General features: G+C 39.4%; 1 protein-coding gene across 1 annotated transcript in view; it reads right to left on the bottom strand.

Annotated features, from left to right (window-relative positions):
• The window catches only part of tbx5a (T-box transcription factor 5a), a 31943-nt gene extending 20450 nt beyond the window's left edge, over positions 1-11493 (bottom strand). Inside the window, exons 1-2 of the mRNA XM_074690918.1 lie at positions 11420-11493; positions 432-605 (exon numbers count right to left, since the gene is read on the bottom strand). Of these exons, the coding sequence (XP_074547019.1) occupies positions 432-575 (144 nt within the window). The 5' untranslated portion in view covers positions 576-605; positions 11420-11493. The remainder of the gene's footprint in view (positions 1-431; positions 606-11419) is intronic.
• Positions 11494-25754: the final 14261 nt, after the last annotated feature.

The following is a 25754-nucleotide window of genomic DNA, read 5'->3' as shown; positions in this document are numbered from 1 at the left end:
TAAATAAGTCCTGGAATAGTGCGCATGCGTCAAAATCCCAAATAACGTAAAATGTGACACAAGCGTCAAACTGGTGTTTCTTTAATTTAATTTAATTTAATTTAAATGACATAAACACGGAGATGAGAGGAAAACTTTTCTGAGAGTTTACGTCAACAAAAAACTTCAGTCAGTTTTTTTTTTCACTCAAACAGTGACAGAAAAATATCGATTTACAAAAAAAATCTGATTTTTTATTTTAGGATATTAATTTAAGTCAAACCAAAAGATCAAATTAGCAAATTCTTACTGAACAGCTTTCAAACAGATGAGTGTGTAAATAATAATCAGTCATATTTCAACCCTGAGTTTGACCTCACAGGTCCACCGAGCGGCCTCGGCCTCCACACACACTCTCACACACACATTCACACACACACACAGACACAGACCTGCTGGATGTATGTTGTCTGTGATGACGGGGACTTGCTCGAGGTCCCGTTCTGTTTCTCGGATTTGTTCTCGCTCGGTACCTCTCTGGAGTCCGAGCCGCTGGGGGAGTTTGGGAGGCCGAAAGTCTCCTCCTGGTCCGCCATGACCGGAGCGCGGAAAACGGCTGAGCCGAGCTGGAAGAGCCGAAACACAGATGGGAAAATGTTTACAGAAAGCTGGATCTTATTGGTCAGAGTAAAAATAAATAAGTCTCAATGAAATGTTAGATTTCAGAATCAAACCAACAGGATAAACTGTGACTGTGCGCACGGAGGAAAAACTTCTTCATCAAACTTTAATAAACTGAAAAAAAGCAACATGGTGTCATTTCATCCAGGTTTGTATTTTTGTTGGATTTTAAAAGTTAAATAAAAATTAAAGCAGCTTCAGCTCTGAGCTTCAAACATGATCAGAGTTCCTGGAGTTTGTGTCAGAGCAGAAAGGATCATTTTTACGCTCAAATAAAGAGAATCTCAGTTTCCCCTGAAAACAAACCAAACTCAGACTGAATCAGAGAGAAGCTGCAGACCGAGGAGGATCCTCCGCTTCACCAAACACTCCAAACAAAGACCAGCTTCATCCTCACACTGAGACATTTTCCTGCCTTTAAAAACGGATCCTCTGCGCGCACACGGTGTCACTGCCGCGGATCAGAGCAGCGTGAAGCAGCGTCACACAACAGCACGTCAAAGAAGACCCGGGTCAGAGCGGGACCAGCTTACCTAAAAACAAAACCCGTCTGAGGCTCGAGGAGGAGCAGAGCACCAGCAGCCCGTCTCCAAACGTCCAGTCCCTCCACCCAGTCCGTAAATCCCGGCGCCTTCCTGAGGGGCTGCTACAGAGCCTCCATGAATCCGTCTCGGAGCCCCTCTCGCAGTGTTAGTCCGGTTCCCACGAAGCGGAGCCGTGAGGAGGTCCTGTCGGAGCTCGGTGGCGGCAGCGGGCGCTTCTCGGTGCCTTATTGGAGCATTTTACAACCGAGGAGCGTTTTGTGACTCAACCCCGTCGATAGCACCCAACAGAAGGCTGTATCCGACTCCCAGAGGAGCAAGTCCGTCACCTCCTTCTTCCCTCCTCTCTGCCTCTGCCGCGCTCCCTCTCCAAGCTTCCACTGCGCATCAATGACCAGCCGTGCGAAGCGGAAGCTGGGTCCACGACGTAGACGGGGGGAGGGGGGAGGTGGGGGAGCACTTTGTGTAGGAATAGTATTGGTTTATACCCCACATAATAATTCCTTCCTAACCCCCACCCCAGGTTTTCTCCGCTCCAACCCTCTGCTCCATAATCCCGCTGCGGTGCGCGGAGTCCATTTAATATCTGCTGCTTCCTGCGCCATTACGCGCCAACTGCGACAGCCCCGAGACACAGATCAGGTTTAGTCAGCTTCATCTCTATCTGCAGAGCATCATTAGCTCAACGTGGGGCTGGCTGAGGAAGCGCTGCGTCACTGATTGATCCACCGAGGAGCTGATGATGTTTTTGTTCCGTCTGGTGTCAGGGAGAATCAGGGAGAATCAGGGAGAATCAGGGAGAATCAGGGAGAAAGGACACCACTGAACAGCTCCTCTCTTTAAATCATCAAAACACATTCTATCAAACCAGATCCTCAGGAAGGAGAGATGGATCTGAAACACGCAGCAGATAAACACGCACTGAGTCTGGGACAGGCTGAGTCTGGGCCTCTCAGCGGACTCTGAAACCTGGCGCAAAAAAATCAAAACAAACCACAAGATTCATTTTAACTTTGTGAAACTTTGCGGAGCCACGTTTGCGCAGAATGAGCGTCAACAGAAAACAAAAGATGGCCACAGATCCACGCACTCCCCGCGTCACACACACGCACAGCCAGAAATAAACATAGTGGATAAGGAGGTAAATAATTCACTCAAGGAAAAAAAAAAAAAAAAACAGAGGAGAGGGTTAAAATTTGGAGTTTGGGTCAAAAATATGTTCATCAAACCAGCAGGAGACAAAATCCCTGACGCGGCTCAGGATCCAATTCCTCAAAAACTTCAGTTTATTTCTCCAAACAAAAAGTTTAGATCAATATTTTCAACCTGCGGAAGATTTAGGAAATCTGCAAACGCAAAACACCTCCTTTATCTCTAACACACTCACACACTCACACACACACACACTTGGCCTCTGCAGCTGCGCAGAGCTCGGAACTTCTTCATTTCTGAGTCAACAGAACCAACCAATGTTCTGCAGAACTCGGTACCGAAACACAAACATGAGTCTGACCGTGGGCCCAGGTCCGTGGATTCCTGCACGCGCGAACATCCGGGTCTTAGTTTTAATTTGTCCTAAATTACCCCAACACTACACGACAACATAAAGCAAATAAACCAAATAAACCAACCAACAGGCTGCTGTAAAACTGAACTTTAAGAAAGAAATGAAAAATAAATAATAAAAAAATAAGAAATATGTTTTTTTTTTTTAATATTATTAGTTTTTTCTTCTTTGTTTCATTCTTGTGCCTTTTGTTAAATATACTAATTAAGGCAATTTAATGAGCTAATGTTGGGAACACCGAATAAGAAAGTTGTGAATTTGAGTTTCCTGCTTACAGATTATATCCTGCACTCCCTGCATGAATTGTGTTGATGAAATCATAAATAAAAAGCAAAAAATAAAATAAAAAAAGAAAGAAAAGAAAAGAAAAAGAAAAAAAGAAAAGAAAAGAAAGGAAAAAATGTGTTCTATGAAGGAAAAAAAGGAAATTAATTCCTGTACGGGAGGGGAGAAGGTTCAAAAAGTCCCGTGAAACAATTTGACATGATTACATTAGTCTGAATAAATGAGATGATTAGATCCAGAGATCACGTGACCAACTGAAACAGCAAATAATTATAAGAAAAAATTAAATAAAGAAAAAAAGTTTAATTTTAAATAATATTTCAGCAAAAAATGACATTTTCAATTTATTTTTTTCTTATAAATAATCTATAATCTCAATCTACAAACTCCAGTATCTGTTGTTCTGGACGCGCCTCCAACTTTTCTCACCTCCGTAAAAAATAACTGTGAAAACACTTTTTTTAAAGCAGCACAAAATGTACTTTTGTTTCTGAGTTAATAATAAAAAAAATACTGATTACGTGTCAAACACGTGACGCGGCCTCGTGAAAACCGGGAAACCAACTTTCACAGCGTCATCACCGCGACCCGTCCACCGAGGGCCCGGAGGAAGCAGCTCAGCCCTGGACCAGGTCACCAGTCTGAGTCTGCACACACAGATCCTGATCCACAGACCCGACAGAAAAACCTGGACCAGGACTCTGAGGATGAGGCGCGTGAGCAATCTGAGCGCGTGCGCAGGAACAGCTGGAGCAAAGATGGAGAGATGAAAGAAAAGAGGAGAATCAATAGTTTCATGGAGTGAGAGACTCACAGGATCATCTAATGAGAGGAGCACACACTGAGGTTATTAAGACACCGAAATCCTCACGGAGAGAAAATCAGACCCTGTGTGAGAGCTGAGCCAGAGTCAACAGGTGGAAGAAATTCATTTTATTATATTCATTTTTTATTTATTTAACATTTTTTTCATGTGTTAAAATATATAAAAATAAATTAGAAGCAGGAAAAATATTTTCTTTTGTGAGTCAATCAAACAAGATTTGCTCATATTTCGTTGTAATGATCAGTGTTTAGCCACTGCGCGCACAGATCTGACAGGTCTGCAACAAGAGGGAAACTTTCTTATTAAAAAAAGAAAAGAAAAAAATAATTCAAATTCAAATAATCTAAATCAGTTTGGTGCAAATTCACAGCAAGTTGGTGTAGTAAAAAAAAATCTGTCTTTAAAGGAAAGGTGAAAAAAAAAATCCCTGTCAGCTTTTGAACGATGTTTAATCATGAGACCATGTGCTGCCCAATAAAACTACGCGTGGGTATAAATTAGACTGAAGTTAATCTGCAAACGAGAGGAAAGGAAAAACTTTTTTTTCTAAAGCTACGGAGGGCCGTGAAGGACACAGGAGACAGGAAATGTTAAATTAAAACACCAACTCGACCAAACACAGTCTACATTTACACTGCAGGGACTTTCAGTTAATGCAACATTTCACTAACTCTGCAGGAAATGCAACTAAAAAAATAAATAATAAAAAATCTGAGCTTAAAAAAATGCAACATCCTACCTTCAGCTTTAATCTTAAAAAATCTTTCAGCTTTAAGTTAAATTATGCTGTTTGAACCAAAAATATTTGCAGCTTGAGCTCCCTAAAAATACCATGCAATGCAAACACAGCAGGTTAAAAATATAAAATATACAGAGAAAAAAAAAAAGCTGCTTCTGTTTACGTGCACTGTAAAGTCCATAAAACTTTTCCTCCTTCTCCAAAAAATAAATCAATCCTCACAGGGTGTGCGTGAGCCTGCATGCTAACGAGTACTTACTCTGAGACATAAAATCTAAATGTAGCCTGGGAGACGCACAGAGCATGGACCACAGGACTCAGGGAGAAACAGTCCAGCTACTGAGGCGTCTCACTACACCTGCTGCTCCACCAGGACCAGACTGATCCGCTCAGAGAGAAGCTACAAGTCTGACTTTATGATTATCTCAATCTGAGAAATTAAAACAAAAACAGAAAAGTTCAGAAAGAGGAAGAAAAGAACTATGATAAAAAGTGTGCAGGAGAGCAACAACTGGAGCTGAAGAGAGCAGAATGTACTCAACACACACAGACACACACACAAACACACACTCAGTCTCACACACACTGTGAGTTTTTGATGCATGCTCGTACCTCCCGGACTCTGGAGTGTGTGGTCTGAAGTTACCGCTTGTTTAGAGCTGCTCTAAGTCTGCTGAGACTCCATGAAGGTGAAAGCAACCGGTGTGGCTAACCACCAGCCCAGGCAGCCCAGGCAGCCCGGGCAGGCAGGGCTGCCGGGTGGATGGATGGATGGAGGGTGGAGGGTGGAGGGTGGAGGGAAACCTGCCCAGATGCTCCTCTGCAAAGAGCAGCTGTGAGGTTTGTGGCTGAAAACACATCCAGGGTTTGGACCTGAGGACCTGAGGATCTGAGGATCTGAGTCAGAGAGGAGGAAAACACGAGCTGCAGAGAGAACAGCTCGTGTTTACATATGGTAAGAATTTTTATTTTCAGTAAATTTAATCAGTGATGCATTAAATTAGTTTTCTTTGAGCCTGATGGAATGAAGGAAATATACACTAATTTTTTAGGAGTTAGAAAAACTGTTTGGCATAAAGAAGTTGCTTCATTTCTGCGGACTGCACCTTTAAAGTTCACTTTATTAAAACTGCAGGAAGCCAAACTCCAAATCAAAACTTTGCAGATAGTTTTTTATCCTGACAGTTTAACCTGTGCTTCAGTAAAAACTGGGAGACCATGTGTCAGAGATCAAACTGGGATCAAACCAGTTCAGCTGGACGTTGGTGTGAACCCAGTGATGCCTCATTTGTTGCAGTGGAGCATTAGCACTCCCCGTTAGCCTCCACCACCCTGCTCCATCTCAGCGTCTCTGAATAAAGATGGAGGGCTGTAAACCAGCTCCTGATCCAGCACGGTCTCACCCAGCATGGCCACACATGGGCCTGAGGTCTGAGGTCTGCTGGTCTGCCCCCCCAACCACCAGGACCAGCCTGAGCCGCGTGAGCCGGGTTACCTCTTGTTCCACTAGAGAGGCAGAGATAAGGTATCTGGGCCTCTAGTGCCGTACATTAACACACACACACACACACACACACACACACACACACACACACACACACACACACACACACACACACACACACACACACACACAGGAATACAGAACTGGACTTTCATAACCCGGGCCAGGCTGTGGGCCCCGGCCTGGTGGAGGTGGAGGGTGGAGGTGGAGGTGGAGGTGGTGGGTCGGGGCTGACACGTTTCTGCTAACAATCACATCACACACACAGGGACCCACATTCCAACTTCCTGGTGAACCAACCCCACTCCCCCTTCTTCACACACACACACACACACACACACACACACACACACACACACACACACACACAGCTCGAGGTGGAGCGGTGCAGACCTGAGCGGCTCTGAGGTGGTCACTTCTCCGGACTGAAAAAAATCAAAACCAAAATAAAAAAACAAACTCTAAAACATTTTTCACACGTTAAATATTTAAACGATCAGATACAGAAATATTTTATCATTAAAGGTGAAATTAGATCAAATAAAGTCATTAAAAGTAAACATGATGTGAACACATCTGGATCCAGTTCATGGTGACAAATTGACCTGTTGGTTAAATAAAACACACGCCTGTGATGAGACGTGTGACAGAGACATTACACATCCTCTGCTGCCCTCTAGTGGTGGTTTGTGATAGTAGCTGCAGCTAAAATAAAAACAAGTGCATAAACTTTTCTTCAGCCATGACCAAAAATAAACGCTGAAAAAAAACAACCTTAAATTGTCTTCTCTAAATGTAAACAAATATATTCTGTCATGTTTCATTCAGGAAACAAATGTCAGGTCACAGAGTTCAAACCTTTCAAAGGCCTGTATTTTTTTTTTTTTTTTTTTTTTTTAGAAAATCACAAAACACAGATTTAGTAAAGCTAGAACAAGCAGATTAAATATTTCATGTTGTATTTGTTGATTAGATATGTGCATAATGCATTTTCATAGCACCAGCTTCAGTACTTGATTCTGATTGGTCGAAACTAGAGGTGTGAAAAAATATTGATACGGCTGCAAAACTTTGACCTCTGATAAATATCGATATCTATACACTGAATATTTATATTTTAGGATATATTTATATATATTTATATTTATATAGCTAGGCTATGGCTGCCTGTTGCAGCAGCTCTCTCTTCTCTGTCAATTTCCTGTAATTTTTCCATCTCTTTTTCGTAATCTTTGTATTTGGAGTGGATCATTACTTTGTATGGTTCATTTGTTGGTCATGGACACCAAACTTTTTGTGTCTTCAGTGATATTTTTACTACTTTTTCTCCTGTGTTTGTCTGGAGATCCTACATGTAACCATGGCTGAATTGTTTACATGTGAAATCAGCTGTAAGCAGCCTGTAGCATGTCAATGCTAACTGGTGCTAGGCCGGATGTTTCCCACAAGGTGAGGAGAAGGAGGTGAGGACGACGTGCTGGTTCTCAGGTGTGAGCTAAGAAGTGACGACATGGACCTGTCCTTCCATCCATCGTTATTGGGAACGTAAGATCTATCTCTAATAAGATGGACGAGCTAGCTGTGCTAACCCAGCAACAGAGGGAATACCAGAGGGCAGAGTAGCATCATGCTATTCACAGACATGGCTAACAGAGCTAACAGCAGACACCAAGGCCACATTGGAAGAGCTTCACCTGCTGTGGGCAGACAGGATCCAGGAGACAGAGACTGAACAGACTGCTGAAGAAGCTCAGTCCTGGACCCTGTGGAGGTGGAGGCTGGCTGACTGGACAATGATGGACAAGCTGTCAGCATCTATATATATATATATATATATATATATACGAAAGTAAAATATAACTTCTGCACCTCCACTGCAGTAGATGGCGCCAAAGAGCTCCTCTGCTGTATGTTGCCAATAAACTGTATAATAAATATTATCTTAAAGTAAATTCAAAATATTTTATTCCTGAACTTGATGATGGGGTTTTGATGCTGTAAGCAATGTCTAGACTGTTGAATTATAACCATAGTAACTTTTCAAGGCAATATTAGATGTTTTATGAGTAACACTGATTACACTAACTGACCACATCTTCCATCCAATAATTTCTTTGCAAAGTTAATTTAATACCACAGTAATTGTAGTGATAAACTTTGTTTTTAAGTAAAGTGTATGAATGTGAAATATCCCAATATATCACAATAATGTTGTGAAACATTGTGATTCTATCATATTGTGAGGTTATTGCCAATATTAACCCCCAGCCAAAACTGAATAACTGTGATAATTTCTGAAAAGTGTGAGTGATACCAGAGACGACCAGATCACAGACGTCCTGTGTGCAATATCTGAAAGTTTGTTTATTCAGTTTATTATGATAGGAAATAGTCTACTAAAGCAACAGTTAAAAAGTAAATGAATAAAAAACTAAAAAAAAAAAAAAGTGTGATTTTGAACCCATGTGTAGCATCCTCATTATCTAACTCCACTTCACATCTGCTCCCTCTGATCTGTTTAGCTGCTTGTTTCAAATTCTGTTTCTGCATTTGACTCAGACATTGAATTTGTTCTTTGTGGTTTTTTTTAATCATTTACTTACAATTTGTCTTTAGCCTTCATTAATTTTTATATTTAAACTCTAGCAAAAACAATTTCCTTTGAGATTATTAAAGTGGACATTATCTTAAAAAAATAATTTAATTCAATTTAATTTAATTTAATTTAATAATTTTTAATTTAATAGATTTTAATTTAATAAAATTTAATTTAATCTAATTTTATGTTATTTAATAACAGGGAAAATGCATTTAAATTGACATTATATTAAATATGCCAGAGTTAGCCAAAAAGCTAGTTTTCATCTATAGTCCCAGGCCAGGTATTAAAGTGAGCAACCTAAAGAACAAAAGTTAAATAAACAGAGCAAAAATAAAATGAATGTGGAGTCAGTTATTAAAATCAGTCCACAGGAAGGAGTCTGACACATTTGTACAGTTTATGATTTCACCTCTTCCTCCTGAAACATGTTGCTCCATCAGCTGACGGCGTGGTGGATCTGTGGTTTTATCTGTAAATATTCAGGGAGCCCAAACTTCAGGCTGGTTCCTCGTGGCTCAGCGTTCGGCTGCAGAGGAAAGACAGCGAGAGACGGGAAGCAGAAACTACAGATGAAGATCAGTCACGGTCTCCTGGTCCTGGACGTGGTGAGGGACTTGGTCTTGATGAATCATCCAGTTTGGACCTGGACTGAGTGCGTGCAGAAGGGGGCATGTGGACAGAAGGTCCTGGACCTGCTGGAGGTAAAGCTCAGTCTGGTCTCTGCGTTGCCTCACATCAGCTGGAGGAGGATGAAGCTGGACTCATGTGACCTCAGAGTCTTCGCTCAGGTCCTGGAGGTCCAGGTCCTGGGGGTCCAGGTCTTGTGTTTGGGGCTAACCTCAGTCTCTCTTTGACCCCAGTTTGGTCTGACCCCTGCTGAAGCTCCTGTGACGTCATGTGGAGGTTTTTCCTGCAGATGTGGATCAGGATGAGGTCTCTTGGTGGCTGTTGGTTGGTCTGAGTTTGTGCGGCGTGGATCCACCTGCTGACGGTCTGTGTCTGGACTTCCTGTCTCTGTGGGGTCAGCTGGACCCTCCTGGATCAGAATCTGTATCTTCAGACGTCGTTCCTGCGTTGGGTTTCTTGTTTTATCATTTTTGTCTCTGAAGAACTTTCAGATGGGCTGGCTTCACACACGGTAAAAATAAAAACTTGAAATTGGCCTGAAAGTAATTTTTTTCATTAAGCAAACAAAAAATAATCTGTTGTGTTGAAAACTACTTCAGTGTTGTTATCTGTACTGTGTATATCATGTAAAATAAAAGTATAAATATAAATATAATATGTAGAAAGTATAAAATCTGCCAGTGAAAGAAGAGAAAAGTTACTTGTATGAAAACATTTTTCTAGTTTTTAGTAATTTTTGAGCCAATTTCTTTTGTTGCATTGGTGATTTATTTCAGTTGTTTCAAACAAGTCAGACCTTACTTTTAGGTAGTTTTATTTTAAGGTGTTAAAACGTGGATTATTTAACTTGTTTGCTTAAACTACATGAAGATTTCTGAGATGTTGGGGAATATTTTTCTTGAGCCTCTGTGTCTGTGTCAGGTAAAGTCTTGTTCCTGTCAGTGTACGCAGCAGGTTTTCTGATGTGGCTCTGCTGAATAAACCAAACGTTTGTCGTTAAGAAGCCACAACAGAGAGCGCTGTAACATCATCCGTCTCTGCAGGACGTTCAGAGACTCAGACCTGACTCCAGCCCAGATGCAGACCAGCAGCCACCGAGCGAGCTGTGGTAATGATCATGGGAATCGAGCGGTGTGGTCCGCCGCGGCACGGCCACGTTCACAGAGCCTGAGGGCCCGGGGGCCGAGGGGCCTGCGGGCCGTCACGTCTCACCTCAGAGAGGTCAAAGCACCTTCAGCTCTGACGTCTTCAGATGCACAATTTATGGCTCTGTCAAACCCTGAAACGATGAAAAAGGTATTTCCTCACCTCGCAGCCTTTGCTTTGTCCAGGAACAGCCTCCAATCCCAGACAATTACACCGCTGCTCTCCAGAGACGAAACATGCTGGAGATAAAACCCTGAAAACAGGAAGTGACTGACGGCCAGCTTTGGATCGTCTGGTTTCTAACTCAGCCTCAGATAAGAATAAAACGTTTTTAAACACCACGGACAAATAAAAATGAAGGAAAACCACTGATCTGTTTCTGTGTCTAAACCAGCGTGGAAACACTCGTAGAAACCAGGAGGACAGAGAGGTTCCCGCCTGTGACGCTAACTGTGGCCTCAGCGTGTGTGGAAACCTGGAGGACAGGTGAAAGCTGTAAACATGAGTCCAGGATAAAAACAGACTCCTCTGGGGGGTTAGAGGTCACCAGCAGGGGGAGATTATCCTGTTTTAAGGAGAAATATCACCAGAGGGGGGCAGTAGTGTGAGGCTATCATGATGCTAGCTGATGCTAACACACCAGGAAGGACTCTGAATTCAAACGGACAAAAACAGGAGGAGAAAACCACTGATTGACAGGAAGTCTCCTCATTCTGCAGATTTTAACTCCTCAAACAGAAACTCCTTCAACTCCTTCTCCTCCTCTGACCCGATCTGTCATTAACCAGCTCATCCTGTGAGGCCTGTTAGCAGCAGTTTGTCTGGTGTTGCTCTCAAAAACTCACTCAGAGTTTGTTTTGTGTTTTCTTTAGAAAATGAGTCAAACTTTCTCATCACATCAGCTCAGATTTAATCTCTTACCTTCACTCCGACCAGCTTCAGACTCAGGAACTACCAAACCCTCTGAGGGGGTTTGGCTCACCTTTATGGAGGAGCTCTGAGCGGAATAAACCATTTCTGAGACAGGTGGAGGGGTGCTGAGCTACATTTAAGGGAAAAATGGAACGTTCAAGCTTTTTTTTTTTTTTTTTTCCTTTTTTTCTTTCCATAATAGTAATTTATACAGAATGTTTCTTGAGATTATTATGGTGTTAAATTGTGATCTGTCTGTAAAATATGGAAAAAAACTAAATAAATAAAATAAACATATAAAAAATAAAAATAAATGAATACATTATAAAAAAATATGGAGAAAAGTAAAATAAAGACATAAATGAATAAGAGAATAAATAAATAAATAAACAAATAGATAAATAATTAATTAAATAAGAAAACGGGGAAAAATAAAATCAAATCAATTTATATAATTTGAAAAAAAAATTGGAATAAAGAAAAATTAATAAATCATTGAATAAATAAAGACATGGAAAAATAAATTAAATAAATAAGTAAAAATACAGAATAAAAGAAAATAAATAATAATAAGGAAGAAAGAAAAATAAATACACAAATGAATAAATAAATAAAAATATTGAAAAAAGAAAAACCAATTAATAAATCAATCAATAATTAAAAAATGTTAAAAAAATAAAATAAAATTTATTAATAAAAATACATTAAAAAAGAAAACTAAATAAAAAAATAATATGGAGGAAAGAAAAATAAATGAATTAATAAATTAATGAAAATATTGAAAAAAGAAAAATCAATCAATAATTAAAAACAAAACAGAATTAAATTAAATGAATAGATTCAAATGTGGAAAAAAGAAAAAATAATTTAAAAAATTAGGATAAAAATGAATAGATAAAAAACAAAAATATGGTTTAATAAATAAATTAATGAATAATTAAATTTTGATCTTTCTGAATTCAGGAACAAACATGACTTTTTTATCAGTGAAATGGTTCCTTCCTGTAGGTGGGGCTATGGAGTACTGATGTCCAGCTCTAGATTTTTACTTTAATGAATCCTGAGAGGACAATGGATGATGAAGACCTTCACGTCCCTTCACCTGCTGTTGGACCAAGACCCTCTGCAGGTGACTTCCTGTTTGAACAGATGCAGCTCTTGTTGTTCATCGTCTGAATGTGGAAATTTTTTTTTCACTTTTCTAATCCTGATGCTGCTCCTTGATTCACAAAAAGCAAAAAAAAAAACCTGATTTTACAACAAAAATAAACGTGTTTACAGCCTGGTTCAACAAATGGTTTTGGTCTGAGTGATTTATTTCTGTATCAGCTCACAGTACGTAAAGAAGTAAGGAAGTAAGGAGCGTGTCAACATAAAGTGACAGACAATGTTGAGCTAGCTTATACATTTTCAATTTACAAAATGATTTTTAACTTCAATATTAATAACAGAGACATTAGGCCATCATTTTGTGATGTCATTTCCTGTCACATGGGAAGTTAGGGGAGGAAGTGCACAGGTAGAATTGATGCCTTTTACTCCTGTACCATAGATGGCAGTATGCTCCTCAGAGCTGTTTGACATGAAATCCAAAGAGGAAGAAGAAAACACTAAAGAAGAAGAAAACTGAAACCTGCCTCAGTGTGAGCTCACGCTTCGATCCAGACACCTGGATTAAAGTCAGGAAACTGCTGGATTACATTAAATCAGTGTTTCTCAACCCTGGTCCTGGAGGACCCCTGCCCTGCATGTTTTTATGTTCCTGACTCCAACACACCTGATTCAAATGATCAGCTTGTCATGGAGCTCTGCTCAGCCTGATAACGAGCTGATCATTTGAATCAGGTGTGCTGGATTCAGTAACATCTAAAACATGCAGGGCAGGGGGTCCTCCAGGACCAGGACTGAGAAACACTGCTTTAATCTGACTGCACAACAAGACCAAGAAATGGTTTCAAGGCTTTAACGAAAGAGGCCAGGAGGGGGCAGCAGAATGGTGTGGTGGCCTGCTTTAACTGAAGAAGAAGAAAAAGCACATGTAGGCCCAAAGAGGCCCAAAGAGGCCAGAACTCAAACCACCTCAGACCAGAGCAGAGTCTGAGGCCCAGTTTACCTCACACAGCGTGAAGAAATCACGGAAACAGACGGTCACTCAGAAACACACACACACACACACACACACTGAGTGAAAGTGAAGGATTATGTTTAAAAACACTCAGGATGTCAGAAACAGATCTTTGGATTATAAAATCAACTGGACTGGACTCTGGGATCCAGGATAAGAGGCGGACTGTGGATTAATGTGAATGGAAACCAGTTGGATGCTGAAATCCGGCGTTATGGATGAAAACTCCTGAAGAATCCTAAAAGACTGAAGATTTGTGACCAGGGAGAGGAAGTTAATCTGGCTCCATCCTGCTGACGTCCCACAGGAAGCTGTGAGTAGAAACACACCAACAAGTTCAGTCATCATTGGTTTTCACTGCATGTTACCCCTTTAGCTAATGATGCTAACGCTTCAAACCAGTCTGCTGCTGATATTGTTGGAGCAGATAAAGTTTAAAGTCATGTTTGTTAAGTTATGGTGTAATTTCTTATAAGGGTTGAACCTCTTGGTGTAGCAGGAGTTTCACCTGGAAAGTTTAGAGTTTTGACCCCTGTACTCTGAGGCAGCATGGAGCATTTTAGTGATTGTATTTGCTGAATGTTTGCTATGTAAAATGAATCAACTGATAGTGGAAAAAGCAAAGGAAACATGGAGATTCACTCATTAAGGAGGAGTGAACAGGTGTGCAGTAATTATCATCCAGGTGTTAGCTCGGCCTGCACTGATTTCACTGTGCAGAGTGTCCTGTCTTGGTAGCTCCTGCTAAGGAAGCTAAGTTCAGTGTTAGCGTTGATGGTTGTGTGTTCCAGTTTACAGTGTCCTCTCTCCTCTGTTGCTAACTCATACCTCCGCTGTCTTTAAAGCTTTGTTGTGTCAGCTCCAGCGTGCTCCACTCTGTGATGTGTGCTACATGTTTTCAAGCATCTTCTTGGTCATTCTTTACTGATGTCTGACGCAGCTAAAGTGCTTATTGAACACCAGATCTGTGATCCTCCTGAAACACTCAGCTCCTCCTCTTTACATCAATCTGTAAGTGTGATGAATCATCTGCTTTTCCAACATGTTGGGGAAAAATGGCTCTGTTTGAAATATTTGCACCAACATGTTTATATTTTTTGGTATCTACTTCCTGTTTGACGCTAGCTGGTGATGTTGGTAGATCCAGCTAACAGAAAACCCAAACTCAGCCTGTGAAACTGTGGATAAATTTTAACTAGCATCCTTTGCTGTGAGACCTTTGGGGCCATGAAATGTGTTTGGTTTACTGTGTCTGATGGAAGCGGACATTAGAGCGCCTCCTTCAGTCTTGACACTGTCTGTTGACTAACTCTGAAAGCTTCGACTTCATGAGCTGTGACGTGTCTGATGGCGTTCCCAGAGCTGGCTGAGCCAATGGGATCCAGTTTCACATAAATACAGTAAGTACACAGCTGACACCATAGTTTGGTAAACGTTAGCTACGCACAGGACCTAAAGGAGATTTGTAAAGTGTTGATCTAGATTTTTAACTTGGTTGTCGTTTCTTTTGTATCTCAACACAGATTTAAAGCACGAGTTAAACAGAATAATTTAACATTTCCACATGAAAAAAACAAGGTAGACAACGACTGAGCTTCTGGCATTGCCCCTTTTTTTGTGAGTTTCTTTTTTTTTAAATGATACGGTACCGATTCCTTGATTCCTAATCTCAAAGTTATTCAGTTTAATGCATTTATTTCTCAATAGTTAAACTTGCAACGCTGTGTTCATGTCCAGTAGGAAAATCTCCTACTCTTACACTTAGAGATGCATTGATATGAAAATTTTGACTAATACCAACATCTGATTTTAATATTGTTGTAATGGCTGATAACCCATATGTACAGATAGCAATATTGGTAAAAATAACAAACAAAAAAAAAACAAAGTGAGATGATGTGTGGAGGTGGTTCAGAGAGAAAAATCGTGATGACTGTGAGAAAAGACGATCATGGAGAGGATCAAAGGACGGAGTGCTGAGATGAACATGATCAAAAAGTTTGTTTTGTCTGTTTTTTGGATCAAAACAGGAAGAGAGACATAAAAGAAGAGAGTCCACCCTTCTTAGGTAGTTTTGGTGTTTACAGAGTCAGAGAAAACAAGATTATTTGGGTCTTGAATAGAGATGGGGACCGTTCACATCTGGAATGATGTGGTACAGATGCCTGGTACCTGGCTATCGGTTGGTACTCAACGGTACCAATTTTTGGTACTTTTTTGTGTTTATGTGGCATAAAAATATTGATTTGTTTAATAATAATATATATATTTTTTCAATTCAACATATTCATTTTTCAATATATAACCTTGTAATGCCCTAATTCAGCACCCATTTACTAGTCTTTAAAGATCATTCAAGATGCTCTTAAAATGCTGACAGCTAATGAGTAAACATTGGCCGATGCCGATGTTTATACCGATATATCTACTTCCACTCCCTCACAGTCACAAGGGTGCATTCAGGTACCTAAACATGGTCTGAACCATAGACTGTAAAAAAATGGACGTCATCTTGCTCGGCTCGAAGTGAGGTCTCCACAAAAACTGCTCCCCCTGGTGGCTGGCTGCAGTATAGGTTAGAAAGTCCATCTCCCCAGTCATTCCAGATGGGCTGTGGTCAAACTTTAAAAAATTAATCCACCTGGTAGAAATGTTTCTCACGTCTGATTGTTGTGGTGATTTGAAGATATCATTTGGCTGTCTTGTATCCAAGTCCTCTTTTTTCTGAAAAGTTTTGTTTTCATTAGTTATACAAGGTTAAAAACAAGGCTTTACTGAACGTTTAACGATGATTAACAGCTGACGATCTTGTATTTTTGGGGGGGATTGTAAAATACGTCGGCGGTAGAGTCAGGAAGTGATTATGCTGTCCACTCTATCTACAGGCTATGGTCGGTACCAATAAAAGTTCCTCCTTTGGTACACATAGGCACACGTTTTGTGTAAATCTGACTCCACTACTACGATCCTCTCACACCTGAGACTGGACTATGATTAATAACTGTAACGAATGAGACTCCAGCTGTGGAGGTAGAGCAAACTGAAGCTGGTTTATGGTGGAGTAAGGATGGACTGTCTCAGTCTTTGTTGATCTTTTGGTTTGGATTTCCTTATGGTGATGATAAAGTCTTAATGAAGGAGATTAAATTCAGATTGTTCATTCCCCTTGTTTCACATTAATTATCAAGTAAATATCTGATTTGATCAAAGAAAGAAAGCTTGATTGTTGCTTCACCTTCTCTAAAACCGTCATGTGTGAAGTTTTGTGTAAAGTTTTGTGAGTCCGGCACAGTCTGAGCTTTCCCCGAGCTCCCTCTGAGCAGGAGCGCATGCGCACGCCGTGCCTCCTCTCCACGGCGGTGCGTGCGTCCTCCCGTGTCTGTGGCGAGCCGCCCCTCTAATCTGCCAGCCCCTGGTTGTGTATGAAGTGCTGCTGACGGTGGAGGCGATTAGGCCCGTGAAAGCAGGGCTGGCTGTCCTCTCCTTTTCCCCACAGCTCGTTTAAACTTCCAGCCCAGGCCCAGATGAAACGCTGCCTCTCTGAAGGACGGGTCCTGCGGCTGAGCCCGGGCGGCTCTTTAAGGTCGCTGAATGAGTGAGAGGCATGTAAAGAAGCCATTTAGTGTGAGACAACAGAGGAGCAGAGGGTTTGCATGAGAAAACACTTCAGCAGGCCTCACACGACATACCACACAAACTGCAGACTCTCTGTACGTCTGGTCCTCTGTGAGGGTCTGCACGCGGATTATCTGCTGGATTAGAGGAGGTTAAAAACTTCTCATTCACCACAGGCAGAGGATAGATGGGCTGAAAAAGCCTTTTTTATGCTGGGTCAGTGTTTTCCTGACAGATAAAACCATCCTCTCTTTAAGTTCAGTTAGAGAGAGGTGTGGGCCTCAAACACAGAGGGCTGGCCAATCAGAAGGAAGGGGTTTGTGAAGCAGGGAGCTTTAAAGCGGTGTCATGTTTTCTCCAGACAGTGACACATGGAAAGTTTAAGAGAGCGTGTGTGGCTTTTTTACGTTTTAACACTTCACGCGGTGTCTATTCCCAAACGGCAGGGGGCGCTGTAACACAAACACATCCACCTCAGTTAAATTAGAGAAGAAAAACTCATTTACACTGCATTCAAAATTATTCTGCAGACTGCATTTTAGTGTCATAAAGACTAAATCTTTTTGATTTTCGGGTAAACTCATGAATGGTCTTTGTCTCAGGGCTCTTTGAGTCACTGAAGTCAACCTCAAACACCTGTGATAATTAGTTTCCAGGTGCGCCCAGGTAAAGGAAAAACTCCTACAGAGGATGTTCCACTTTATTAAGCAGATGGTTATTTCCAACAACATGGGAAAGAGAAATGATCTCTGCTGCTGGAAAGTGTGAAATAGTTAAATAAATAAAATTAATAAATTAATTATTATTATTATAATTATTATTTTATTGTAATAATAATAATAATAATGATAATAATAATAATAATTAAAAAAAAAATAATAATATTATTATTATTATTATTATTATTATTATTATTATTATTATTATTATTAATAATAAATTAGATTAATAAATATAATTTATGTTTATATTATTTTTATATAATTTGTTTATATTATTTTATGTAATTTAGCTAACATTATTTTATATAATATATGCTTATATTTTTAATACGTTGTTAATATTATTTTCATGTGTTTAAGGCAGCAGCCAACGTTTCGACTGACACCAGTTGGACTTGAAAATAAACAGTATAACAAAATATTTACCCTGAGCTTTTTGAATCCTGCACCTGGTTCATAAGGGATGAAAAACTCAAACTAAACTAAAACTAAACTAAAACTAAACTAAAACTAAACTTAAACTAAGCCTTGTTGCAAAAATCTAAACTAAATAAAAACTAGAATGCCCGCTCTAAAACTAATTTAAACTAAAGTATAGTGACAAATCCAAAACTATCATAACCTTGACCTCAGCCCTATTGAGAACCTTTGGAGCGTCCTCTAACTAAAGATTGATGAGGGGGGGTCGACAGTTTCCATCCAAACAGCAGCTCTGGGAGGCTGTTCTGACAACCTGCAGAGAAATCCAAGCAGAAACTCTCCAAAAACTCACATTTTCAATGGATTCAAGAAAAGTGAAGCTGCTGTCAAACAAGGGGTCCTGTGTTAAAATGTAACTTGACCTGTTTAAAGATGTTTCTGATTGAAGTAGCTTTTGATTTCCCTAAATACAACCCCTTAATAAAGTCAACAGACGACCATTTTGAGTTCTTTAAACACATAAAAAGCATTAAAACTCTGCTGTGCTTCATAATTTGGAACAGTGCATGCTCTGTTTAATTCTGTTATCATTACAGGTTTGTTCAACAACATCTGAATTAAACTCTAACGGCTTCAACATTATGCTGACTGTTATTTGAATTAACTATGGAGGAAAATTTGTGAAAAATACAATTAGCAGAATAATTTTGAACGCAGTGTGCATCTTTTCCCACCAATTTCTCTTCTCTGCTGAGTGTGGCTGCAGTTTCATAAAATCTGCAGATAAAGTTAAAGTTATGGACTGACTTTGTGAGATGAGTCAGATATAACACCTCCCTCTGACACACCTCCTCAGCTGCTCACCTCCAGGGCAGAGCGTCCCGGCTGAGGAGAGGCTGACAGCAGCAGGAACAGAGTTTCTCTGACTGACAGCTCGGCTCGTCACAGAGCCGCTCATCAAGGATCAACCTGATCCTCTGCAGTGATACTCTGAGCTGCAGCTCCTCTCAACCTGCTCCTCAGGTTTCCTGCTCCCGGCCTTTTTCCTTCAAAGAGTCAGCGAGTCAGAAACCAGGCGCTCAGATTTCTCCCTCAGTTTGGGGCTGGTTTTAGTCCCACACACTCCTCTGCTCGTCTTATTCAGGTCACACCTCACGTCACGGGTCCTGAACCGTGTTCGCAGCTTTCTTATAGATTTTATAGACTTTCACTTCTTGGTTGGACGAGGTATTCACCTGTCAGTCAGTTCCTGTCCTCCCCTTGTTCTGGAGAAACTCCTTCATGTGTTTAACTCTGAACTCAAACAGTCAGGAGCTCGGAGAGGTTTTTATTTCCTTCAGCCTCCTTAAACAAACCCAGAGGGCCTGTTTTAGTGGCAGCTCTTTTACGACGTGCACAGGTGTAAAGAGTGATAATTATTCTACTCAGGTTCAGTTACGATGATGTAATTTTCCTTAAGTCAAAGTTTGAGCTCAGTCTGAAATCCTGCTGAAGAAACGTTAAAACTGTTTATTTTAAACTGCGTTCAAAGTCATGATTACTCATTTTTCAATCAGGGAGTGTGGAGTGAGGCAGTTAAAGGAGACATGAGCCCCTCTCTGTCTTTAGTTTTCACTTTATAGACGGTCCCTGCATCAAGTCAGACTGCTGAGAGTTCACCAGAGGGTGTCTGGACTGCAGGACGGCTTGTTTTGATCAGAATCATGTTGTAGCTCAGATTTGACCTGACAGTGTTTGGAAAGAAGTGTCAACTTTATGAAATGACAGTTTAAAATCAAACTAACAAACTTTGTGTTGTTGAGATTTTGTTTAATAATGAGATGAAAAGACAGAATTATGGGGAAACAACATTGAAATTATGACATAAAAAAGTTGAAATGATGAGAAAAAGTTAAATTACGAGACTCAAAATCAAATTTATGAGCTAATAAAGTCATAAGATAAATTTGCTCCAGCTGGTGTTAAAGTCTCTGCATCTCCTCAATCACCCAGCCATGCTGCTAATGTGAAACCCTAAACAGGGTCACTAACTGCACAGAATAAAAAGACAGGTGAATATTTGTATTAGTGGTATAACCATCTCTAAAGTTTGTCTCAGTGTACCCACAATGCATTTCTCTATCATTTTAAACAGCAGCTTCAGCAAACTTCAGAGTAAAGCTACGGCTCTGTCTTTGGTTTCTTCATTTCTACTGTCCCATAATAATGAGTTTATATAAACAAAACTATGTATCTATCTATCTATCTATCTATCTATCTATCTATCTATCTATCTATCTATCTATCTATCTATCTATCTATCTATCTGTCTGTCTGTCTGTCTGTCTATCTATCTATCTATCTATCTATCTATCTATCTATCTATCTATCTATCTATCTATCTATCTATCTATCTATCTATCTATCTATCTATCTATCTATCTATCTGTCTGTCTATCCACTTCCTTTGCTATCCACGTTGAATGTTGTGCAATGAAAAATAAAAATGGATACAAACAGAGAGTGCGATGAAGACGATAAAAACAGAAAAAAATATATACAACAGCTATAATAATAGTAATAATAATAATAATAATAATAATAATAAAAACAAAAACAATAATAATAATAGAAATAGTAAAAATAGAAATAATAATAATTACATCAATTTTATAATAATAATAACAACAACCACAACAACAACAACAACAATAATAATAATAATAATAAAATAAAAAGTAATAATAATAACAACCACAATAATAAAGATAATAATGATAATATTTGTAAAATAGAACTAAAATAATCATAGTAGTTATAATAATTATATTGATAACAATAATAATAATAATAATAATAATAATAATAATAATAATAATAATAATAATAATAATAATAATAATAATAAATTGTTACTTTCAAACTGTAAACCTCTGTCCTTTCAGTTTAAGAACATAAATAATTTAAATAAAATTTAAATTTCTGACTATCACATTTTTTAATCAATGAGCACAAACGTTCAAGATAAAATAAAATTCCTGCAGCCATTTAAAGGAATGATCAATTCTAAATCAACTGACATTAAGGTGGAGAAAAAACAACAAAATATTTATCTTGAATTTAAATCCACCTCAACGTTAACCCTTTGCTTCAAACAAAGTGCTGATGAGAAACAGATTAATGAGAAGGTAAATGTTACAGCTCATCATCCTGACCCTGCTCTGTCATCTCCCTGTAGTTTTTATTTTCCTGTAGTAACTTCCTTTGGTCACTAGAGGGCGCTGCAACATCATGTAAAGGAAAGCTGACTGAGCGATGGCTGAAATTCAGAGGAGCTGTGAATGAAAATACGTGCAGAGATTTCTGTGAGGAAACTTTTTTTCTCAGTTTAATTAAGTTTGATAATTTATTAAAAACACCTGGAGAAAAACTGCAGGTGAAGTCTGTCCTTTAGTTAGAGCAGATCTCTGGGACTCAAACCCAGGAGCTAAGGTTCACCTGAAGTCCTGTAACAGCATTTGGAAAGTCTATAGAAATGCTCTCTGAACCCAGACCACCAGACTCTGGATCAGACCAGACCACCAGACTCTGGAGAAAAAACAACAAAATATTTGTTTTTTCTCCAGAGTCTGAGCAGCTGGTCTCACTGGTCCGGCCTTGAGCCCGACCACCGAGACCTTAACGAGGATCCCAGTCCAGCTCCTCAGATCCATCTCTGACCCACTGCGGTGTGAACGAGGAGCTGAGTTTACTGAGCTTCATCACCAAACACACCATCAGGACTCAGACACACAGCTAACCTCTTTTTCCTGATGGCTTTGACCTTTGACCCTTTGACCTACTTTAGACCCCTGACCCCCCAGCTGAGACCAACCCTCAGAGAAAACACCACCCATGGGTGTATCTGCATTAACATGATGTGGTTATAGTTTCCTGGTGTGAGGATGTGAGACCTTGTGACGGTGTCGTCTCCTGTGTGTGTGTGTTTAGCATACAGAAGCTAACAGTGTTAGCGTCACCTTTACCTGAAGCAGAAACACGTCAGAGTGTCACACACTCACACACCTACAGATCATCACAGCAGCTGATTAATAAACATGTTACTGTGACTCTGAGCTCAGTGAGCAGACTGACAAAGACCTTTATAACCTGCTCTGACTGCACGCTGCGGAAAGTCCTCTGATGAAGCAGCTTCCAGCTTTTTTAAGAATATTTCTGAAGGTTGTGAATCCTTAAAAAGGTTTAATGTGGCAGATGAAAGTGGATATAAATAGACTTCACACCGAGCAGAGGGATAAACATCCTGTTTTCCTCACACACACACAGAAATAGACACACCTCCTATTCTCAGAGTAATTTATGATTCCCGAGAACCTCTCCAATCAGATCGTGTTGAAACACATTCATGGTATGCGCCTCACGTTTCTGAGAGCCAGACGTCAACATCTGATGCTGCTTTTTACTACGACACCAAACTTTGCTCGTAACGACAGAGGCAGATACTTTACCTCAAACATGTTTTTATGAAAACATTCATATCTGCTCTCAGGATTTTAGTTTTAATCTGCTTTGATTGGACAGACTCTGCAGCTGAGGTTAGGAAATACTCAGGCTTCTGGGTAAACTCAGTGACTCTTGAGTTTAGAAATGTTTGGTGATGAACAAATTTAAAATTACTTTATAAATGTGCAGCTGCTGGTTTTATTGTGTTTTTTTTTAACATTTCATTTAAAGCTCCTGTGATTATCTTATCTGGTCATAAAAAGGTCTAAAATTAATTTAATGCCTCTTCATGAGCCATAAAAGTAAATAAAACCATCAGTGAGTTTATTAACTGAAACTGATTGGATCAGGTATCAACAATGAGCCACCGTTTTATCCAAAGTAAATTAATGCAGGAGGAGTGAACAGCTGGTGAAAACTTCAGCAAAGATAAAATCATCTTTTTTGTTTTGTTTCTCATTTTGTCATGGGAGTTTTAAAGCTCCTTTTTGGACTTTCCTGTTTGCCGTATCTTTCGTCTGCTCTATAATCATTTATAGTTGATTTACAGGAGAGAAAGAGATGATCTTACTGTCTCATCTGTCACATTTATTCCTCATTTATTTAATAAAAAAAACACTCGACACCTTCCCCGTGGCAGCTGCTGTGAGCTAAAAAATAGTTCAGTATTTTTTTAAATCTCTATTTTCAGCTCAGTGCGTTGTTGTTGTTCAACAGTTCAGCTGCGTAAAAAACAAAACAAAAAAAACAAAACAAAAAAAAAGTTCAGCTAGGAGGCTAAACTCAGTGAAGCTCTCATTTTTGTGATGTGTCCAAAAACTCAAAGGGTCCAAAAATTCAAAGTATTCTTTGTCCAAAATTGAAAACGAGCCAACGTGGAGTCAGGAATAACAGGAAAAAATAAAACTGGATGAAACTCAACAAGTGATGATGGTGAGGTTAACGGTCAACAAAAAACATGTGAGCGTCACACTGTAAAAAAAATTAACTCCTATCAAGTGTTTTTGTCTGATTTTCAGTAAAAATGTCTTTTTTAGACTCAATGTGAGCCACATTCACCTGATCAGTCCAGAAAAATCTCTGATTTCAAGTTATTTAAAGACAAAATGAGCTCTGAATTTCTGTAACAAGTTTAAAAAAAACCCGTCAATGGAAGAAGAGAAAATTATTATTCTAGTTTCAAGCTAATTTCTCTTCTTTTATTGGTAGTATTTTTTTTTTAATTGTTACAGCAATTCAGAGCTCATTTTGTCTTAAAACGACTTTAAACAAGACATTTTTCTGGACTGGTCAGGTGAATGTGGCTCAGATTGACTAAAAAAGAGACAAAAACACTTGATATGATATTTTTGGCAGTGCATGTGTGCTGGACTGCTTTGTTTTGTCCCCTAAATTCCTGTCACCATGCACAATAAATAAAATTATAATGAAATAAAAAATAATAATAAAAAAATAAATGAATTAAAAACAATAAAAAACAATGATAAATAAAGTAATAAATACAACATAAAAATTGAAAAACAAATAAAATAATTAAAAAACAATAATAAATAAATAAATAAACACATTAAAATAAAACACATTAAAAAATAAATAAATAGAATCATAAATAAATAGAATAATAAATAAATAAATAAATAAATAAATAAATACATACATACATAAATAAAAATAAAACACAATAATAGAATATAAAAAAAAGAAAAAAAAAGAGAAAGAATTACAAAACACACCGGCAATATGTCAAAGCAGTGACGTCATCAAAAGCATGACGTCACAACTAGCCTATATAAAGTAAAACCTGTTTAAAGAAACAGGCTACATATATTTGAGCTTCTACAGTCAGTTTCAGTTGGTTTAAGCTAACAAGCTAAAATCACTTACAGGAGCTTTAAACTGTTCATTAAACTGTTTTAAATCTGGATTTTAATCAGTTTGAGGAAACGTGTTTACATGGGAGAAAAAAAGAAAGACTTTAAAGTAACAAATAAAAACATCAGTTTTCACATTCCTTTCTGATTTCCTGCCACTAGATGGCGCAGTTGGCCTGTGAGATTCCTTTACTTTCTGCAACCTGTGAGAAACGCTGAGCCCAGAAACCTGTAGTGGATGTTTGACAGTAACAGACGCTGGATTGAAGCACAGACCGTGTCAAACATTATTAAATTAACTGATTAAAGGTCTTTGGTCGGTCTGGATCAGACTGTGAGAGGATCTGAACCAGGAGACGGTCAGCAGATTACTGGACTCTGTGAAAACACATTTTTTCTAAGAGTCTGCGCAGCTGAAACATTGGTTTCATTTCTCATCACTGACATTAATTAATCTTAATAATTTCAGTGTTTGTTGGTGAACTGTGACTGAAACTCGTCCCTCAGTGTTTCTCCAAACCCAGAGAAAAGAGAAAACACACCAACCTCCAAATGTGGTTTTAATGACTGGATCATGAGTTTCCTGTTGATCCATTTATCACATGAAGGCTTTATGTCCTCACCGCTTCCTGTAATATCTGCGGCCCAATCTGTGGACGCAGCTATTACACGGACAGAGACACTGATTTTAATTTAGATCCACCTCCGCTCTGCAGTGATATGGGAGAAAATTAATTTCACACTCGTTTATTAGCCGTAAAGCAGCGCGTATTACAGGGATTAGCAGCGGGTCTATGACCGGGACAGATAATCCTTATCAGGGCGCAGTCTGTGCGGAGTCCTCCCTGCTTTGTTTGGCTCTGCTGCCGCCGCTTGGGGGCGTCGTACCTGGCTTTGATTACAGACGCATTGTCGCCTTCCGTGCAATAAACGCGCAGATATGACCGTGGAAGGCGCCAGGTGAGCAATAAGACGGAGCTGAGAGACAGCCAGGACCATGTTTACAGCTGCGCAGCAGCGCCAGCCCCGCTACACATTAACCCGACGATAAACAAATAAAGATATGCAGCTGATAAACTCTGACTGGAGGAGCAATACGCGGGCTAATC

The sequence above is a fragment of the Halichoeres trimaculatus genome, unplaced genomic scaffold, assembly GCF_033239565.1.
Source record: "Halichoeres trimaculatus isolate MK-OKI-2021-1 unplaced genomic scaffold, fHalTri1.1 fHalTri1_scaffold_16, whole genome shotgun sequence".
NCBI classification, from domain to species: domain Eukaryota; kingdom Metazoa; phylum Chordata; class Actinopteri; order Labriformes; family Labridae; genus Halichoeres; species Halichoeres trimaculatus.
The sequence above is the reverse complement of the archived record's forward strand: the minus strand, read 5'-3'. Positions and strand labels throughout refer to the sequence as shown.